Source organism: Dendropsophus ebraccatus, unplaced genomic scaffold (assembly GCF_027789765.1).
Source record: "Dendropsophus ebraccatus isolate aDenEbr1 unplaced genomic scaffold, aDenEbr1.pat pat_scaffold_1481_ctg1, whole genome shotgun sequence".
NCBI lineage: Eukaryota > Metazoa > Chordata > Amphibia > Anura > Hylidae > Dendropsophus > Dendropsophus ebraccatus.
Genome location: NW_027208903.1, coordinates 527 through 18,991, shown reverse-complemented (window position 1 = coordinate 18,991; position 18,465 = coordinate 527). Strand labels below are relative to the sequence as shown.

The following is an 18,465-nucleotide window of genomic DNA, read 5'->3' as shown; positions in this document are numbered from 1 at the left end:
CAGCTGGATATACATAGTCTGCTGGATATATATAGTCTGCTGAGCGTCCATAGTCTGCTGGATATATATAGTCTGCTGGATATATATAGTCAGCTGGATATATATAGTCTGCTGGATATACATAGTCTTCTGGATATACATAGTCTGCTGGATATACATAGTCAGCTGGATATATATAGTCTGCTGGATATACATAGTCTGCTGGATATACATAGTCTGCTGGATATACATAGTCTGCTGGATATACATAGTCAGCTGGATATATATAGTCTGCTGGATATACATAGTCTGCTGGATATACATAGTCAGCTGGATATATATATAGTCTGCTGGATATACATAGTCTGCTGGATATACATAGTCTGCTGGATATACATAGTCTGCTGGATATACATAGTCAGCTGGATATATATAGTCTGCTGGATATACATAGTCTGCTGGATATACATAGTCTGCTGGATATACATAGTCTGCTGGATATACATAGTCAGCTGGATATATATAGTCTGCTGGATATACATAGTCTGCTGGATATACATAGTCAGCTGGATATATATAGTCTGCTGGATATACATAGTCTGCTGGATATACATAGTCTGCTGGATATACATAGTCTGCTGGATATACATAGTCAGCTGGATATATATAGTCTGCTGGATATACATAGTCTGCTGGATATACATAGTCTGCTGGATATACATAGTCAGCTGGATATATATAGTCTGCTGGATATATATATAGTCTGCTGAGCGTCCATAGTCTGCTGAGCGTCCATAGTCATCTGGATATACATAGTCTGCTGGATATATATAGTCTGCTGAGCGTCCATAGTCTGCTGGATATATATAGTCAGCTGGATATATATAGTCTGCTGGATATACATAGTCTGCTGGATATACATAGTCTGCTGAATATACATAGTCTGCTGGATATACATAGTCAGCTGGATATATATAGTCTGCTGGATATACATAGTCTGCTGGATATACATAGTCAGCTGGATATATATAGTCTGCTGGATATATATAGTCTGCTGGATATATATAGTCTGCTGAGCGTCCATAGTCTGCTGAGCGTCCATAGTCAGCTGGATATACATAGTGTGCTAGATATACATAGTCTGTTGAGCGTCCCTAGTCTGCTGGATATACTTAGTCTGCTGGATATACATAGTCTGCTGAGCGTCCCTAGTCAGCTGGATATACATAGTCTGCTGGATATACATAGTCTGCTGGATATACATAGTCTGCTGGATATACATAGTCTGCTGGATATAAATAGTCTGCTGGATATATATAGTCTGCTGAGCGTCCATAGTCAGCTGGATATACATAGTCTGCTGAGCGTCCATAGTCTGCTGGATATGCATAGTCTGCTGGATATACATAGTCTGCTGGATATATATAGTCTGCTGAGTGTCCATAGTCTGCTGGATATACATAGTCTGCTGGATATACATAGTCAGCTGGATATACATTGTCTGCTGATCGTCCATAGTCTGCTGGATATACATAGTCAGTGTACAGCTGCCCGGCCCCAGCATAACATATCCCCACATGTTCGGGATTTTCCTTGTATTGTGAATTTCTAGTCACCCTCATTCTTTCCCGTCTGTCTGTTTTTCAGTCACAGCCCAGTTTCAAGACTTCTCTGCGAAATCCTGACACGACAAGAGATACAATAGGTAAGATTTCAGCTAAAGCTTTGGCTGTCCGGACATGATGGGAGTTACCATTATATAATGTAACCTAATGTAACCAGATGGGTTCATTTCAGATAGTTAAAGTGTCTTATTCATGTGATAGGAAGGAATGTAGTGTTTTCATGTCTTATTTGTATCTATCTATCTATCTATCTATCTATCTATCTATCTATCTATCTATCTATCTATCTTAGCTGGCTGTGTAAGTGGGATTGGTTTGTATTTAGCTATGTGCATGGGAATAGGTAGATGTATTGTTATGTCAACTGTTCGGCCATAAACCTCCCCAGTAGTGTCAACATTGGAGGACACAGTTGTTGTTATTGCCCAAATGCATGTAGCTGAAATTGTACAACCACATTTTGCTTGATAAACATGTACAAAGCCTGGGAAACTTCCATTCATGGTCATCATTGGTCTACATAGACATTTCTGGAAGCACATCACCCCCCACCCAAACTTACTATAAAGGTCGGGGGTATGTAGCTTCTAGTCAGCCTCAGCTGGGACCATGGATGGAAGGTGCCCAGCACCCTGTCATCGAGCAAAATGGGTGTATATTAGTCCATAATATACAATGGGGCTCCCCATTTCATTGTGGAAGGAACATCTATGCATCTGTACCATCTGTAACTGCAGCTAAGTATTGTTTTCTGTAATAAATCTCTTATTTTTTCTATAATTCTGTGTGGTTATAGCCTTCTCAGACTATTATCAAAAGCAACCGGTTACACCTAATACAAGATCCCATGGCGTCCTGTCAGTCAGTCGTCTCTTGTCTGCCATCTAGTGTCAGTTTGTAACACTGTAAATCATGCCGTCTGCGCCGCTGTCCTTGCACTTATGGACACGCTCAGTGGGTTTTTGGCCCGTATATTCTTTCTGCTGTCAACGTTTGAGATTAAAATACAGATTGTGCATCTGTAGTATATCCATATAGTGCATTCGCAATCCATATCTTTTGCGGATCTGTTAAATCTCTATTGTACTAGTTTAATAGAGTTAAACAGGTCAAAAAAGATGTAACAAGTTTGTCCATTGCATATTCGCTTTTTTTGCGGACAATACGGATGCCAATAGGTCACAATCCTTAAAAAATAGCAGATACTGTTGACTTTTGTTGGACAATCCGCAAAAAAGATATGGGTCCGCACTAGGATAGGTTCTTTTTTTTTTTTTACGCATCAAATTGCGTATTAGTAATATACTGGTTGTAAGAATATCCCTATTGAAATCAATAACTAAAGTACGTAGTTGTGTATCCGCAGTTGTGGACACTATTACAGAACGTGTGAATAAGGCCTTAGCGCGGCTCCACACCTGAGGGTTGTTACCATTTCCTGCACCACCACCGATTGGTGATATTGCGCAGGCTTTTTCTTCACACTCTGTTTTTCTTTACAGTTTTTCTCCTAAAAAATTATTGTGCAATCGTGAAAGGAACATTAAATTCCCTGCTGGTGTTTTTCCAGAAAAAAGAACTGGAAAAAAAAAAAATCGGGAAATCACATTGCTTTTTTTTTATGGTAAAAAACATTAAGCAAAGAGATGGCAGCAGAATTATAGCAAGGAAGGAGTTACATCACAAAAGCAGCAATGGTCTAAGCAGTGAACTGCTGCTGATGATGATGACAAAGGGAAGGAAAAGAAAGGATTGCATTCAAAGGCAACACTGTCTACCCAGTAAGAACACAATAGTGATACATGGCTACCTGTAATAGTGATACATGGCTACGTGTAATAGTGACACATGGCTACGTGTAATAGTGATACATGGCTACCTGTAATAGTGACACATGGCTCCGTGTAATAGTGATACATGGCTACGTGTAATAGTGACACATGGCTACGTGTAATAGTGACACATGGCTACCTGTAATAGTGACACATGGCTCCGTGTAATAGTGATACATGGCTACGTGTAATAGTGACACATGGCTACGTGTAATAGGGATACATGGCTACGTGTAATAGTGACACATGGCTACGTGTAATAGTGATACATGGCTACGTGTAATAGTGACACATGGCTACGTGTAATAGTGATACATGGCTCCGTGTAATAGTGACACATGGCTACGTGTAATAGTGACACATGGCTACGTGTAATAGTGACACATGGCTACGTGTAATAGTGACACATGGCTCCGTGTAATAGTGATACATGGCTCCGTGTAATAGTGATACATGGCTACGTGTATTAGTGATACATGGCTACGTGTAATAGTGACACATGGCTACGTGTAATAGTGATACATGGCTACGTGTAATAGTGATACATGGCTCCGTGTAATAGTGACACATGGCTACGTGTAATAGTGATACATGGCTCCGTGTAATAGTGATACATGGCTACGTGTAATAGTGATACATGGCTACGTGTAATAGTGATACATGGCTACGTGTAATAGTGATACATGGCTACGTGTAATAGTGACACATGGCTACGTGTAATAGTGACACATGGCTACGTGTAATAGTGATACTACGTGTAATAGTGATACATGGCTACGTGTAATAGTGACACATGGCTACGTGTAATAGTGATACATGGCTACGTGTAATAGTGACACATGGCTACGTGTAATAGTGATACATGGCTACGTGTAATAGTGATACATGGCTACGTGTAATAGTGACACATGGCTACGTGTAATAGTGATACATGGCTCCGTGTAATAGTGATACATGGCTACGTGTAATAGTGATACATGGCTACGTGTAATAGTGATACATGGCTACGTGTAACAGTGATATATGGCTACGTGTAATAGTGACACATGGCTACGTGTAATAGTGACACATGGCTACGTGTAATAGTAACACATGGCTACGTGTAATAGTGATACATGGCTACGTGTAATAGTGACACATGGCTACGTGTAATAGTGACACATGGCTCCGTGTAATAGTGACACATGGCTACGTGTAATAGTGACACATGGCTACGTGTAATAGTGACACATGGCTCCGTGTAATAGTGACACATGGCTATGTGTAATAGTGACACATGGCTCCGTGTAATAGTGACACATGGCTACGTGTAATAGTGACACATGGCTACGTGTAATAGTGATACATGGCTACGTGTAATAGTGATACATGGCTACATGTAATAGTGACACATGGCTCCGTGTAATAGTGACACATGGCTACGTGTAATAGTGACACATGGCTACGTGTAATAGTGATACATGGCTACGTGTAATAGTGACACATGGCTACGTGTAATAGTGATACATGGCTACGTGTAATAGTGATACATGGCTCCGGGTAATAGTGATACATGGCTACGTGTAATAGTGACACATGGCTACGTGTAATAGTGGCACATGGCTACGTGTAATAGTGACACATGGCTACGTGTAATAGTGATACATGGCTACGTGTAATAGTGACACATGGCTACGTGTAATAGTGACACATGGCTACGTGTAATAGTGATACATGGCTACGTGTAATAGTGACACATGGCTACGTGTAATAGTGATACATGGCTACGTGTAATAGTGATACATGGCTACGTGTAATAGTGATACATGGCTACGTGTAATAGTGATACATGGCTACGTGTAATAGTGATACTACGTGTAATAGTGATACATGGCTACGTATAATAGTGACACATGGCTCCGTGTAATAGTGACACATGGCTACGTGTAATAGTGAAACATGGCTACGTGTAATAGTGATACATGGCTCCGTGTAATAGTGATACATAGCTACGTGTAATAGTGACACATGGCTACGTGTAATAGTGACACATGGCTACGTGTAATAGTGATACATGACTACGTGTAATAGTGATACATGGCTATGTGTAATAGTGACACATGGCTCCGAGTAATAGTGATACATGGCTACGTGTAATGGTGACACATGGCTACGTGTAATAGTGATACATGGCTACGTGTAATAGTGATACATGGCTACGTGTAATAGTGATACTACGTGTAATAGCGATACATGACTACGTGTAATAGCGATACTACGTGTAATAGTGACACATGGCTATGTGTAATAGTGACACATGGCTACTTGTAATAGTGATACATGGCTACGTGTAATAGTGATACATGGCTACGTGTAATAGTGATACATGGCTCCGTGTAATAGTGACACATGGCTACGTGTAATAGTGACACATGGCTACGTGTAATAGTGATACATGGCTCCGTGTAATAGTGATACATGGCTCCGTGTAATAGTGATACATGACTACGTGTAATAGTGATACATGACTACGTGTAATAGTGACACATGGCTACGTGTAATAGTGACACATGGCTACGTGTAATAGTGACACATGGCTACGTGTAATAGTGATACATGGCTCCGTGTAACAGTGATGCAGCCCTCACCCTGCATGTAGTGCCGTCTATTACAGCCTTATCACATCCCACCCCCTGTATATTGCTCAGTAACATTGTCTATAAAAGACCCTTACAGTAAGAACAGCTTTGCATTTTGTGCTTTATTCCATGTTACTTAAACCAGCATTTTGATGTGATTGCAGTTTTGAATTATTGATGTAGTCGAACACAATGAGCATAATAGTGTGCAACTAATGCACGAACACAATGAGCATAGTAGTGTGCAACTAATGTATCAACACAATGAGCATAATAGTGTGCAACTAATGCACGAACACAATGAGCATAATAGTGTGCAACTAATCTATCAACACAATGAGCATAACAGTGTGCAACTAATGTATCAACACAATGAGCATAAGAGTGTGCAACTAATGCATGAACACAATGAGCATAAGAGTGTGCAACTAATGTATCAACACAATGAGCATAATAGTGTGCAACTAATGCACGAACACAATGAGCATAAGAGTGTGCAACTAATGTATCAACACAATGAGCATAAGAGTGTGCAACTAATGTATCAACACAATGAGCATAAGAGTGTGCAACTAATGTATCAACACAATGAGCATAATAGTGTGCAACTAATGCACGAACACAATGAGCATAAGTGTGCAACTAATGTATCAACACAATGAGCATAAGAGTGTGCAACTAATGTATCAACACAATGAGCATAAGAGTGTGCAACTAATGCATGAACTTACTGAGCATAAGAGTGTGCAACTAATGCATGAACACAATGAGCATAAGAGTGTGCAACTAATGCATGAAATCTGCGGAACACCTTCATTATATTGTGTGCATTTTCATGGGCCTCTTTTTAGTGAAGCTCCGAGACCCTTGGAGGTGTAGACAGAGGAGCTCTAGCAACTCTAATAACTCTGTTCTCTTATACCCTCTCCATCTCTTGTGCAGATAAGCAGCAGCTGCATGGAGTCAGTGCTTATAAGGATGATGATCCCTCTGACCCTAGCGATCACACGAGGGATCCAGACAGTAAGAAAGAGGAATACAAATGGAGGCTCTCACAGCTGCTGGGCTCTGAAGAGACAGTGGGGGAAGAATACCAGAGCGACACCAACTCTGCCGAGAGTGTCTGCACTGAGGACTTTGTGTTAAAGTTCAAGCAGAGAATGGTGGAACCGATAGGGAGTTCAGAGGCTCATGAAAATGCACAGTACAAAAGGGGGGAGGCTGTGGTGGATTACCCTGAAAGTCTATCACTACTCCTCCCATCCTCCGAGGACAGTCCCGGAGACCATCTCAACACTGCAAGGAGAGAAGACATCCTTCAGCAGTTCAAAGAGGAGCTGGAAGACGACTTGCAAGCTGCTCTTACCAAAAATACGGAGGATCCAGCTTCAGGCAGATACCTGGAGAGGACGGATAGTGCGGAGTCCTTAGGCGGGCAGATCTCCAGGCTGAGCCAGGCTAACCAGTCTCCGCTTTCAAGCCTACAGAGTTTGGGGAGAAGTTCTGTCATAAGCCACCTGTCATTGAGACGGGGTGAAGAGCACGAACCAGTGCTTCTTCCTGGGAACTCCGCTGTAAGAGAAAGCATGAGCAAGACTGAACCCCTACCGTCATCAAGCAATTATCAGGCGGACACGGAGGTGGAGCAGTATTCATATAAGGAGCAGAAGCTTTCTACAGATACCGAGCAAAGCGAACGTAAAACGATAAATCAGACGAAGATGATGATGAGTAATACTGATACAGAGAGGACGGGGGATCCCACAGACACAATGGATGCAAGCTGGATAGGCAGATGTGAAGGAGCCAAGAACATTTATCTAATTCCCACCGAAGAGGAGGCCAGGAGCCGCCATACTGTGTGTGACCCGAGCAGGGAGGACGGTGCTGGAGGAGCTCCACTATCTAGTAAGGAATCGTATGGGAGGACAGGTAGGGGGAAATATACTGGGAATAGAATGGGTGATAGCACTAATATTATCCAGGTATTCAGATTCTGAGCAGGTAATGGGGACATACTGAGCAGGTGATGGGGACATACGGAGGAGGTGATGGGGACAGACGGAGGAGGTGATGGGGACAGACGGAGGAGGTGATGGGGACACACGGAGGAGGTGATGGGGACACACGGAGGAGGTGATGGGGACACACGGAGGAGGTGATGGGGACACACGGAGGAGGTGATGGGAACATACGGAGGAAGTGATGGGGACACACGGAGGAGGTGATGGGAACATACGGAGGAGGTGATGGGGACACACGGAGGAGGTGATGGGGACACACGGAGGAGGTGATGGGGACACACGGAGGAGGTGATGGGGACACACGGAGGAAGTGATGGGGACATACGGAGGAGGTGATGGGGACATACAGAGGAGGTGATGGGAACATACGGAGGAGGTGATGGGGACATACGGAGAAAGTGATGGGGACATACGAGGGAGGTGATGAGGACATACGAGGGAGGTGATGAGGACATACGGGGGAGGTGATGGGGACATACGGGGGAGGTGATGGGGACATACGGGGGAGGTGATGGGGACATACGAGGGAGGTGATGAGGACATACGAGGGAGGTGATGAGGACATACGAGGGAGGTGATGAGGACATACGGAGGAGGTGATGGGGACATACGGGGGAGGTGATGGGGACATATGGAGCAGGTGATTGGGACATACAGAGGAGGTGATGTGGACATACGGGGGAGGTGATGGGGACATACGGGGGAGGTGATGGAGAGCATACTGAGCAGGTGATGGGGACACACAGAGCAGGTGATTGGGACATACGGAGGAGGTGACGGGGACACACAGAGGTGGTGATGTGGACAGATGGAGGAGGTGATGGTGACATACTGAGCAGGTGATGGGGACATACGGAGGAGGTGATGGGGACATACTGAGCAGGTGATGGGGACATACGGAGGAGGTGATGGGGACATACGGAGGAGGTGATGGGGACATACGGAGGAGGTGATGGGGACATACGGGGGAGGTGATGGGGACATACGGGGGAGGTGATGGGGACATACGGGGGAGGTGATGGGGACATACGGAGGAGGTGATGGGGACATACGGGGGAGGTGATGGGGACATACGGGGGAGGTGATGGGGACACACGGAGCAGGTGATTGGGACATACGGAGGAGGTGATGGAGAGCATACTGAGCAGGTGATGGGGACATACGGAGGAGGTGATTGGGACATACGGAGGAGGTGATAGGGAGCATACGGAGTAGGTGATGGGGACATATGGAGGAGGTGATAGGGAGCATAGTGAGCAGGTGATGGGGAACATACTGAGCAGGTGATTGAGAAATACTGAGCAGGTGATGGGGACATACGGGGGAGGTGATGGGGACATACGGAGCAGGTGATGGGGACATACGGAGGAGGTGACGGGGACATACGGAGGTGGTGATGTGGACAGATAATGGTGATGGTGACATACTGAGCAGGTGATGGGGACATACGGAGGAGGTGATGAGGACATACGGAGGAGGTGATGAGGACATACGAGGGAGGTGATGGGGACATACGGGGGAGGTGATGGGGACATACGGGGGAGGTGATGGGGACATACGGGGGAGGTGATGGGGACATACGGAGGAGGTGATGGGGACATACGGGGGAGGTGATGGGGACATACGGGGGAGGTGATGGGGACACACGGAGCAGGTGATTGGGACATACGGAGGAGGTGATGGAGAGCATACTGAGCAGGAGATGGGGACATACGGAGGAGGTGATTGGGAGCATACGGAGTAGGTGATGGGGACATATGGAGGAGGTGATAGGGAGCATAGTGAGCAGGTGGTGGGGAACATACTGAGCAGGTGATTGGGAAATACTGAGCAGGTGATGGGGACATACGGGGGAGGTGATGGGGACATACGGAGCAGGTGATGGGGACATACGGAGCAGGTGTTTGGGACATACGGAGGAGGTGATGGGGAACATACTGAGCACGTGATGGGGAAATACTATGTCCATATTCAGTCACGTGATTCCAAGTCACATGGTCGTGGCGCAGCATCAGGCATATGCGGGCGCCGATTAATGACGTAGAGTCCCTAAGGATGTCGGGAGGTAGGTGGATAATTTACTAACAGGTAGGAGCCACAGGTGATTGGCAGGGACCAATGGTATCTTCTCCTATTAGGGAGCGGATTGTTGAAGAGTTAATTCAGGACAGGTATTTAAGAAAGCCAGGACAGGCGGCCAGTGTTGCCTTCATTTCTCCTGATGATGTTGCTATAGGCAATGAAACATGTAGAGAGGAGGCAGTATTGCTGTAAATTGCATATACCCGTCGCTCTACAGCTGTTTGCTGATTAATATAATATACTAGTCAGACTATACTCGGCACTGCAGACTGTGCAGACTGTAGATAGGTGGAAGGAGTGGATCTCCATAGTATATAGGCAATAGCAGTAGTCTAGCTAGTACTAGCTGAAGTGAGCATGTGTGTATTTTTAAACTTAGATCCATCATTTAGATTTTATAGAATATATCATTAAAAGTTATATTTTACAGATAGAGGGGGTTTCTTTTGTTAAGAGGGTTTTGTACCCCGGGCCGTGTGCCTGTGGGTTAGGGTGTTATACAAGGGACAGAGTGTTATACAGAGCGTTATACCAGGGACGTTGCTGCTTGTATCCAGATTATCCTAATTTTTGCAGCAACAATAACATACACAAATATACATGGAATACCTTGCAGGCTTTTTTCTGTACATAAGCTATACAAGTCTCATATATACATAAAGAGTGTGTGTATAAGAAAAGTACGTGAGCGAGTTCTACGTGAGCTAGCTTCTTTAGCTGCTGGTAGGTTATCTTGGATTAATATTCTCTTTTCAGTTGTCTTTGCCAGCCAGTAACAAATGGTGATTCTTTAAGGGGAAATCCGAAAAAAAGAAAATGTTTTTTAATCAACTGGTGTCAGAAAGTTACACTTTATATTTATACTTTATATATTTTAGTTATATGTTTAAATGACTTCTATTTAAAAAAAAAAAAAAGTATCCAGTACTTATCAGCTGCTGTATGTTCTGCAGGAAGTGGTGTATTCTCTCCAGTCTGACACAGTGCTCTCTGCTGCCACCTCTGTCCATGTCAGGAACTGTCCAGAGCAGGAGAGGTTTTCTATGGGGATTTGCTGTTCTGGACAGTTCCTGACATGGACAGAGATGGCAGCAGAGAGCACCGTGTCAGACTGGAGAGAATACACCACTTCCTGCAGGCCATACAGCAGCTGACAAGTAATTCGGTATCTAGCAAATCTATATAACTTTCTGACGCCAGTAGATTTGAAAACATATTTTTCCTCTCTGGAATACTCAGAACTTTTGTCACTGAAAGGTTTGGATAGCTTTGCTTCATGTGTATAGGGATCTTTAAGTCTCTTAGGTTGGAGGTTTGGGGTGGAATTTTTAAGAACTTGTACTTAGAAAAATGCACCAAAAACTGAATCCAGCCTGAAAGGGGTCTTCCCATCACCTACACTTATGTTGTATTGCATTAGCAAAACTGCTTTCTTTGTAGGTTTGTCCCTTTGGTGTCCCTCTACAGTTGTCAGCTCATTGCCTAGGTTCCCGACCACCACACTCTTCTCTGAGAGATGCCAGTCGGATGATTGGGACCTCGGGGAGCAGTAAATATAGTTTAACTTCTCTCTGCTGTCTCTCACTGAGGTCACACACGTTTCCAGGTCTTGGATTGTATAACCTCAGTGTGAGACACAGCGGTGCTGGACTGAATATTTAGCTGATGGGAATAACTTATTTAAGGGGTATTCAAGTATATTTTTTCATATATTTTGCAATTAAAAAAATATATATTTTGTTCAATATTCAACCTTTTCTTTAGGATCAGATGCTGTATTTATGGATAACATTTCTATGTGATTATATTTTCACAGGAAAGAATAATCTAATGGAAGATCTGACACCTGTGGACGCCTCATGGACAGAAGAGAACACGACTTCTTCAGTATACAAGCATGTGGCTGGTATGTAATGTGGTATAGATGGTATACAGTATGTGTGACCCCTGTACAATGTAATGTGGTATAGATGGTATAAAGTATGTGTGACCCCTGTACAATGTAATGTGGTATAGATGGTATACAGTATATATGTGACTCCTGTACAATGTAATGTGGTATAGATGGTATACAGTATATATGTGACTCCTGTACAATGTAATGTGGTATAGATGGTATACAGTATATGTGACCCCTGTACAATGTAATGTGGTATAGATGGTATACAGTATATATGTGACTCCTGTACAATGTAATGTGGTATAGATGGTATACAGTATATATGTGACCCCTGTACAATGTAATGTGGTATAGATGGTATACAGTATATATGTGACCCCTGTACAATGTAATGTGTTATAGATGGTATACAGTATATGTGACTCCTGTACAATGTAATGTGGTATAGATAGTATACAGTATGTGTGACCCCTGTACAATGTAATGTGGTATAGATGGTATACAGTATATATGTGACCCCTGTACAATGTAATGTGGTATAAATGGTATACAGTATATATGTGACCCCTGTACAATGTAATGTGGTATAGATGGTATACAGTATATATGTGACCCCTGTACAATGTAATGTGGTATAGATTGTATACAGTATGTGACCCCCTGTACAATGTAATGTGGTATAGATGGTATACAGTATGTGTGACCCCTGTACAATGTAATGTGGTATAGATGGTATACAGTATATGTGACTCCTGTACAATGTCATGTGGTATAGATGGTATACAGTATATATGTTACCCCTGTACAATGTAATGTGGTATAGATGGTATACAGTATATATGTGACCCCTGTACAATGTAATGTGGTATAGATGGTATACAGTATATGTGACCCCTGTACAATGTAATGTGGTATAGAGGGTATACAGTATGTGTGACTCCTGTACAATGTAATGTGTTATAGATGGTATACTGTATATGTGACTCCTGTACAATGTAATGTAGTATAGATGGTATACAGTATGTGTGTGACCCCTGTACAGTGTAATGTGGTATAGATGGTATACAGTATATATGTGACCCCTGTACAATGTAATGTGGTATAGATGGTATACAGTATGTGTGTGACTCCTGTACAGTGTAAATTTGTTATAGATGGTATACAGTATGTGTGTGACCCCTGTACAGTGTAATATTTAATGGCCATGATTAATACTGAACTAACGTTGTGTGAACATAGCCTTACTGGGTATTATCAATGATGTCATCAAGCAGATGGAAGGGACTTTTCACAGCCGCCTAAAAAGCTTCTCGTATGAACAAGAAGGAGATGATTCCATATTGGGTTCCTAATTCCAGCCAATAACTCTGCATTTCGTCCCTCTCCGTCCCTCCAGGTGTTCCTGTGAAGAGTTTTGATGCTGTGACCGTTGACAGTGATCTGGACTCTGTGACAACCGAAAGAGTCCGGGATCACATCCGTAAAGCTCTGAGCAACAGCCGAGGAGGTGAGTGGCCGTTGTGCATTAATTTTAATGCAGTTTTCACTGAAACAGCGGACGTTATTTGTGCATTTTGTGAACATGGCTCAATCAATAAATTACATTCTTCTTCTTTGTTCTCTAACCATTTTACATATTTTTCTGTATACTTAGGCCATGTTCTCACAATGTATGTTTTGTATAAATCACGCCGTTTGTTGCAATTGCAACAACAGCCATGATTTATACAAAACATACTTTCTATTTGGATGAATATAATCCCAACTGGAGTGTATACACTTAGTATACCTTGGGCCCAGGATTCCACTTAGATGTCAGTTTTCTGCGGCCACTATTCAATGAATTGCGGCCGCACAGAACATGTCAGTTTCACACAATGGAGAGTGCAGCTCCGGCCGCACTCTCCATTGTGTGCAACAGTGAATTGAAGATCAAGATAAATGAAGATCATCTGGCCGGTAATGCGAGTACTGTCCCGGATGATCTTCTCTGACACCGGCCGTTCTCGTGTGCCCGTTAGCTGCTATAACTCTTGTGTCGGTTACAGTGAACGGTCTCTTTTATGTGTCGCCATCTTACACCACTGTATATATAATCCTATCACTTATTCTTTGACAGACGCCAGTCACAAGGCTAGAAGGTTTACACGCAGTAAGAGCAGCTCAGGACGGTAGGTTCTATCATTTCTACTGAATTCTTTTATCAGTCGCCCTCTTTAACTTATTTATCCACTGATCCAATAAAACTTTTTTTTTTTCTTCAGATATTCTGATTTTAGTAAAGTTTCCACTGATGATGAGGGAAGACTTGATAGATCACTTATAAAAGGAGAATTGAAGGATGAAGGTTCTAAGCGGTGGATCTCCAGCCCTCCAAAATATGCAGAGTCCCCCCAAAAAGTTATGCAAAGGGGTTTCCCAGTGACATTCTGGTGGGTAGAATACAGTGGGGGTCACATGGGAGAATTGGGCTTTTTCTCATTAGTACTTTATGTAACCTTGCAGTGATCCACACTCATTCCTGTCATTCCAAATATTTGCAGAAATGAATAGTACAAGAGATTTTCAGAAACTCTGTAATAGGTTTATTACTTTCCTGTCCTCAAAAAACCTGTTTCCCAGGCCAAACCTGTTTTATCAGGCAAAGTCTAAATTACAGAGAAGTAAAGTGAAGACAGGTTTGCTAAGTCCATTATAACCTATGGAGGGGGGAGGGGCCGAGGGGGATGAGTGATCAGGGAGAGCAGAGAAGCAGCTGTACAGTTTGGAGACTGTCTGGCCACATAAACCACTGGATTCACAGGTCAGAAAGGTCAGTGCTTATCTGGGAGCTTGGTGAGAGAAGATTTTAGAGTGATGTGCTGTGCACGGCTGCCTTCTCTCCTCTCTGTGCTCACTCATCCCCCTCGGGCCCTCCCCTCTCCGTAGAGCAGGGGTACTCAACAACTTTTAGTGAGGGTCCACTTACCGGGGTCTATTGTCAGGTGAAGGTTCGAGCTGAACATCAGTAGGGAACGTGTTTTGTTACTTTTCACAAACGTTGTTCAACTATTTACATACAGAATTGCTGCTTATTAGTGGGAAAACTGACATTTTTTCTCTCTCACCAGTCCTTTGAAATTAGGTACAAAGGGGGTGACTGCCCTAGTATTATATAGCCCCCTTGTGCGCTCTCTTCCAGTAGTATATAGCCCCCTGTGCACTCTCCCCCACTAGTAATAGCCCCCCCTGTGAGTTCCCCCCTGTAGTAGATAGCCCCCCCTGTGAGTTCCCCCCTGTAGTATATAGCCCCCCCTGTTGCTCTCTCCCCAGTAGTATAGCCCCCCTGTGAGCTCACCCCTGTAGTATATAGCCCCCCTGTGCTCTCTCCCCCATTAGTATAGCCCCCCTGTGAGCTCCCCCCTGTAGTATATAGCCCCCCATGTGCTCTCTCCCCCAGTAGTATATAGCCCCCTATGCACTTTCCCCCTGTAGTAATAGCCCCTCTGTGCGCTCTCCCCCTGTAGTATATTGCCCCCTGTGCACTCTCCCCCTGTAGTATATAGCCCCCCCTGTGAGCTCCCTGTAGTATATAGCCCCCCTATTTTTCCCCCAGTAGTATATAGCCCCCCTGTTGCTCCCCCAGTAGTATATACCCCCCTGTGTGCTCTCCCCAGTAGTATAAGTCCCCTGTGCGCTCTCCCCAGTAGATAAAGCCCCCCTGTGTGCTCTCCCCAGTAATATATAGCCCCCCTGTGCGCTCTCGCCAGTAGTATATAGCCCCCTGTGTGCTCTCCCTGTAGTATATAGCCCCCCCTGCGCTCTCCCCCAGTAGTATATAGCCCCCTGTGTGCTCTCCCACTGTAGTATATAGCCCCCCTGTGCGCTCTTCCCCTCCATATAGCCCCCATGTGCGCTCTTCCCTCTCCCATATAGCCCCCCTGTGCACTCTCCCCCTCCCATATAGCCCTCTGTGCGCTCTCTCCTGTAGTATATAGCCCCCTGTGCGCTCTCTCCCTACCATATAGCTGCGCTGTGCGCTCTCCCCCTCCAATATAACCCCTCTGTGCGCTCTCCCCTGTATATATAGCCCCCTGTAACATGTCGTCTAGACAAAAAAACAACCACAACTACCTAGCACTCGATCCCCCGCTGTGCGGCTGTCTTCTTCTCTTCTCCTGTCGGCTCGGTCCCCCGCTGATACAACCGCTGGCCTGCTCTACTGAAGTACAGGACGGCGGCGTACCTGAGGTCACTGGTGCGCGCTCTGCTGGGGAATCCCCGGACGTTCCCAGAGAGCGCGTATCACCAGGGGCCGGCCGATACTGCCGCTCCACAGCGTACTGCATTCTAAGGACAGTACGCCTATGGGGCGGGAGCAGTGCGGTGGGGGAGCGGGAACACATGGGGGCCCACCGATCACGGACAGCCGGCCCCGACGAACGCGGTCCGCCAGTTGAGGACCCCTGCCGTAGAGCATAATGGACACAGAAAATCCTGCGTCTTCTGAGTAGGAGGGGGGTAGGAAACAGCTTTCTGAGGAAAGAAGGAAACTCTTTTGCTTAAAGAAGAAGTCCGGTGAAATTTTTATTAAAGTATTGTATTGCCCCGGAAAAGTTATTCAGATCACCAAAAAAAACTTATTACAGGAAATGCTTATAAAGTGCTTTTTTCCCCTGCACTTACTACTGCATCAGGCTCACACTTCTGGATAACATGGTGATGTCACGACCCAAATCCCAGAGCTGTGGGCGGCTTGTGCTGCTGGAGAGGATGATGGCTGGGGACACTGAGGGACGCAGGGCACTGGAGGGACACTGAGCATCTCCCTGCCATCATCCTCTCCAGCAGCCACAGCCCGCACAGCTCTGGAAGTCGGGTCGTGACGTCACCATTTTATCCAGGAGTGAAAGCCTTGATGCAGTAGTAAGTCCAGGGAAAAAAAGCACTTATGTGTATTTCCCGTAATAAGTGTATATTGCAATTTTGTAACTTTTGGGGGGCAATACAATTCTTTGATAAAATTTTTCACCGGACTTCTCCTTTAATAAACCTATACAGAGTTTCTTATAATCTCTTGTACTATTGATCCTTACTGATTTCTGAAAAATGACACAGTTAATGGATTCACCTGTACTTGTTGTCTGGGCTAGCTTTTGCAGTGAATGTTTTCCGGCTATGGTACGAAAAACTATTTAGAAATGTGTCCTTCAGCTCCGCTTTCTAGTCTCAGTCTTGGGTCCTTTTGCTTCGGCCTGTGATCGGCTGCGACACTTCCCTGTGATGGGGACTGAGACCAGATGATCCCCACAGCGGTACAGGGCTCTGACAGATCAGCGGAGGGGAAGTGAGGACACAATTTGTATTATTTTTACCCCAGTTTGATTTCACTGTAAAAAGTAAATGCCCAGGATATCCAGGCTACGCTCACACAGGATTTCCATCAGGTTTTTCGTACCAAAATCAGGAACCGACAGCCAAATATAATGGAAGATTTGCATTTTTTGTGTTTTCACCCAATCCTGGTTTTGGTTGAAAAAAAGTCTGATGGAAATACTATGTGTGAACATAGCCCTAGAGTGTAGCAACGTGCAGGGATTTATATTGCAGATATAGTTTACATATAGTTGTAAGATTCAAGCTCTTCACCTTCTATTTACCTATAATCACGTTCATCAGAATATGAACCTTCTCCTAAATTCATGTTTATCCACAGCCGTCATAGTAATATGTACCGACCTGTAGCGGCTGCTGGGGTGAAAGTGGTTTACATGAGATGTGCAGGACTCCTAGATCTGTGTGTATATATATACTTAAAATAATAACCACTCAGCCCTATGGATAATTGTGGGGGAGACACTTACTCTCCAGCTTGTATGTATTCACTGCTTCCTGCTGTCACTCAGGTCTCTTTGTTGTAATTGTATAAATGACGGTAATGATGGTGTATATATAGTCATAGATAGTGATAGATATATAAGCTGTAGATTTATAGTCCATCTCTAATGTATCACACTGAATGGGTCATCATCATCATCATGACTTGGGGAGCAAGAACTGAGAAATGTAAAAATAATCCTTAATCCTATCTGTTCTGTGCCGTCAGTGTGCCGTCAGTGTGCCGTCAGTGTGCCGTCATGTGCCGTCAGTGTGCCGTCAGTGTGCTGTCAGTGTGCTGTCAGTGTGCTGTGCTTAGTTATACTGTGGAGCATCCCCCACTTCTATACATTTCATAGCTAAGAACTTTGTATTCAGGCTGTGGGTAATGTGGATGGATCATTCTAAATAGTACAAACATGGAGTTGCAGAGTTGATTTTGGGATAGATAGTTGTGAAGTAAACTAACACAGCGGGGTCTCTGTAGAAGTAACATAACACAAGCGGGGTCTCTGTAGAAGTAACATAAACACAGCGGGGGTCTCTGTA

General features: G+C 44.3%; 1 protein-coding gene across 1 annotated transcript in view; it reads left to right on the top strand.

Annotated features, from left to right (window-relative positions):
* LOC138775291 (uncharacterized) overlaps positions 1 to 14,492 on the top strand; it is a gene marked incomplete at its 3' end in the record, with an annotated part of 31,841 nt that extends 17,349 nt beyond the window's left edge. Inside the window, exons 4-9 of the mRNA XM_069955890.1 lie at positions 1,627 to 1,684; positions 6,997 to 7,962; positions 11,977 to 12,066; positions 13,457 to 13,567; positions 14,180 to 14,231; positions 14,325 to 14,492. Coding sequence (XP_069811991.1) covers positions 1,627 to 1,684; positions 6,997 to 7,962; positions 11,977 to 12,066; positions 13,457 to 13,567; positions 14,180 to 14,231; positions 14,325 to 14,492 — 1,445 coding nt within the window. The remainder of the gene's footprint in view (positions 1 to 1,626; positions 1,685 to 6,996; positions 7,963 to 11,976; positions 12,067 to 13,456; positions 13,568 to 14,179; positions 14,232 to 14,324) is intronic.
* Positions 14,493 to 18,465: the final 3,973 nt, after the last annotated feature.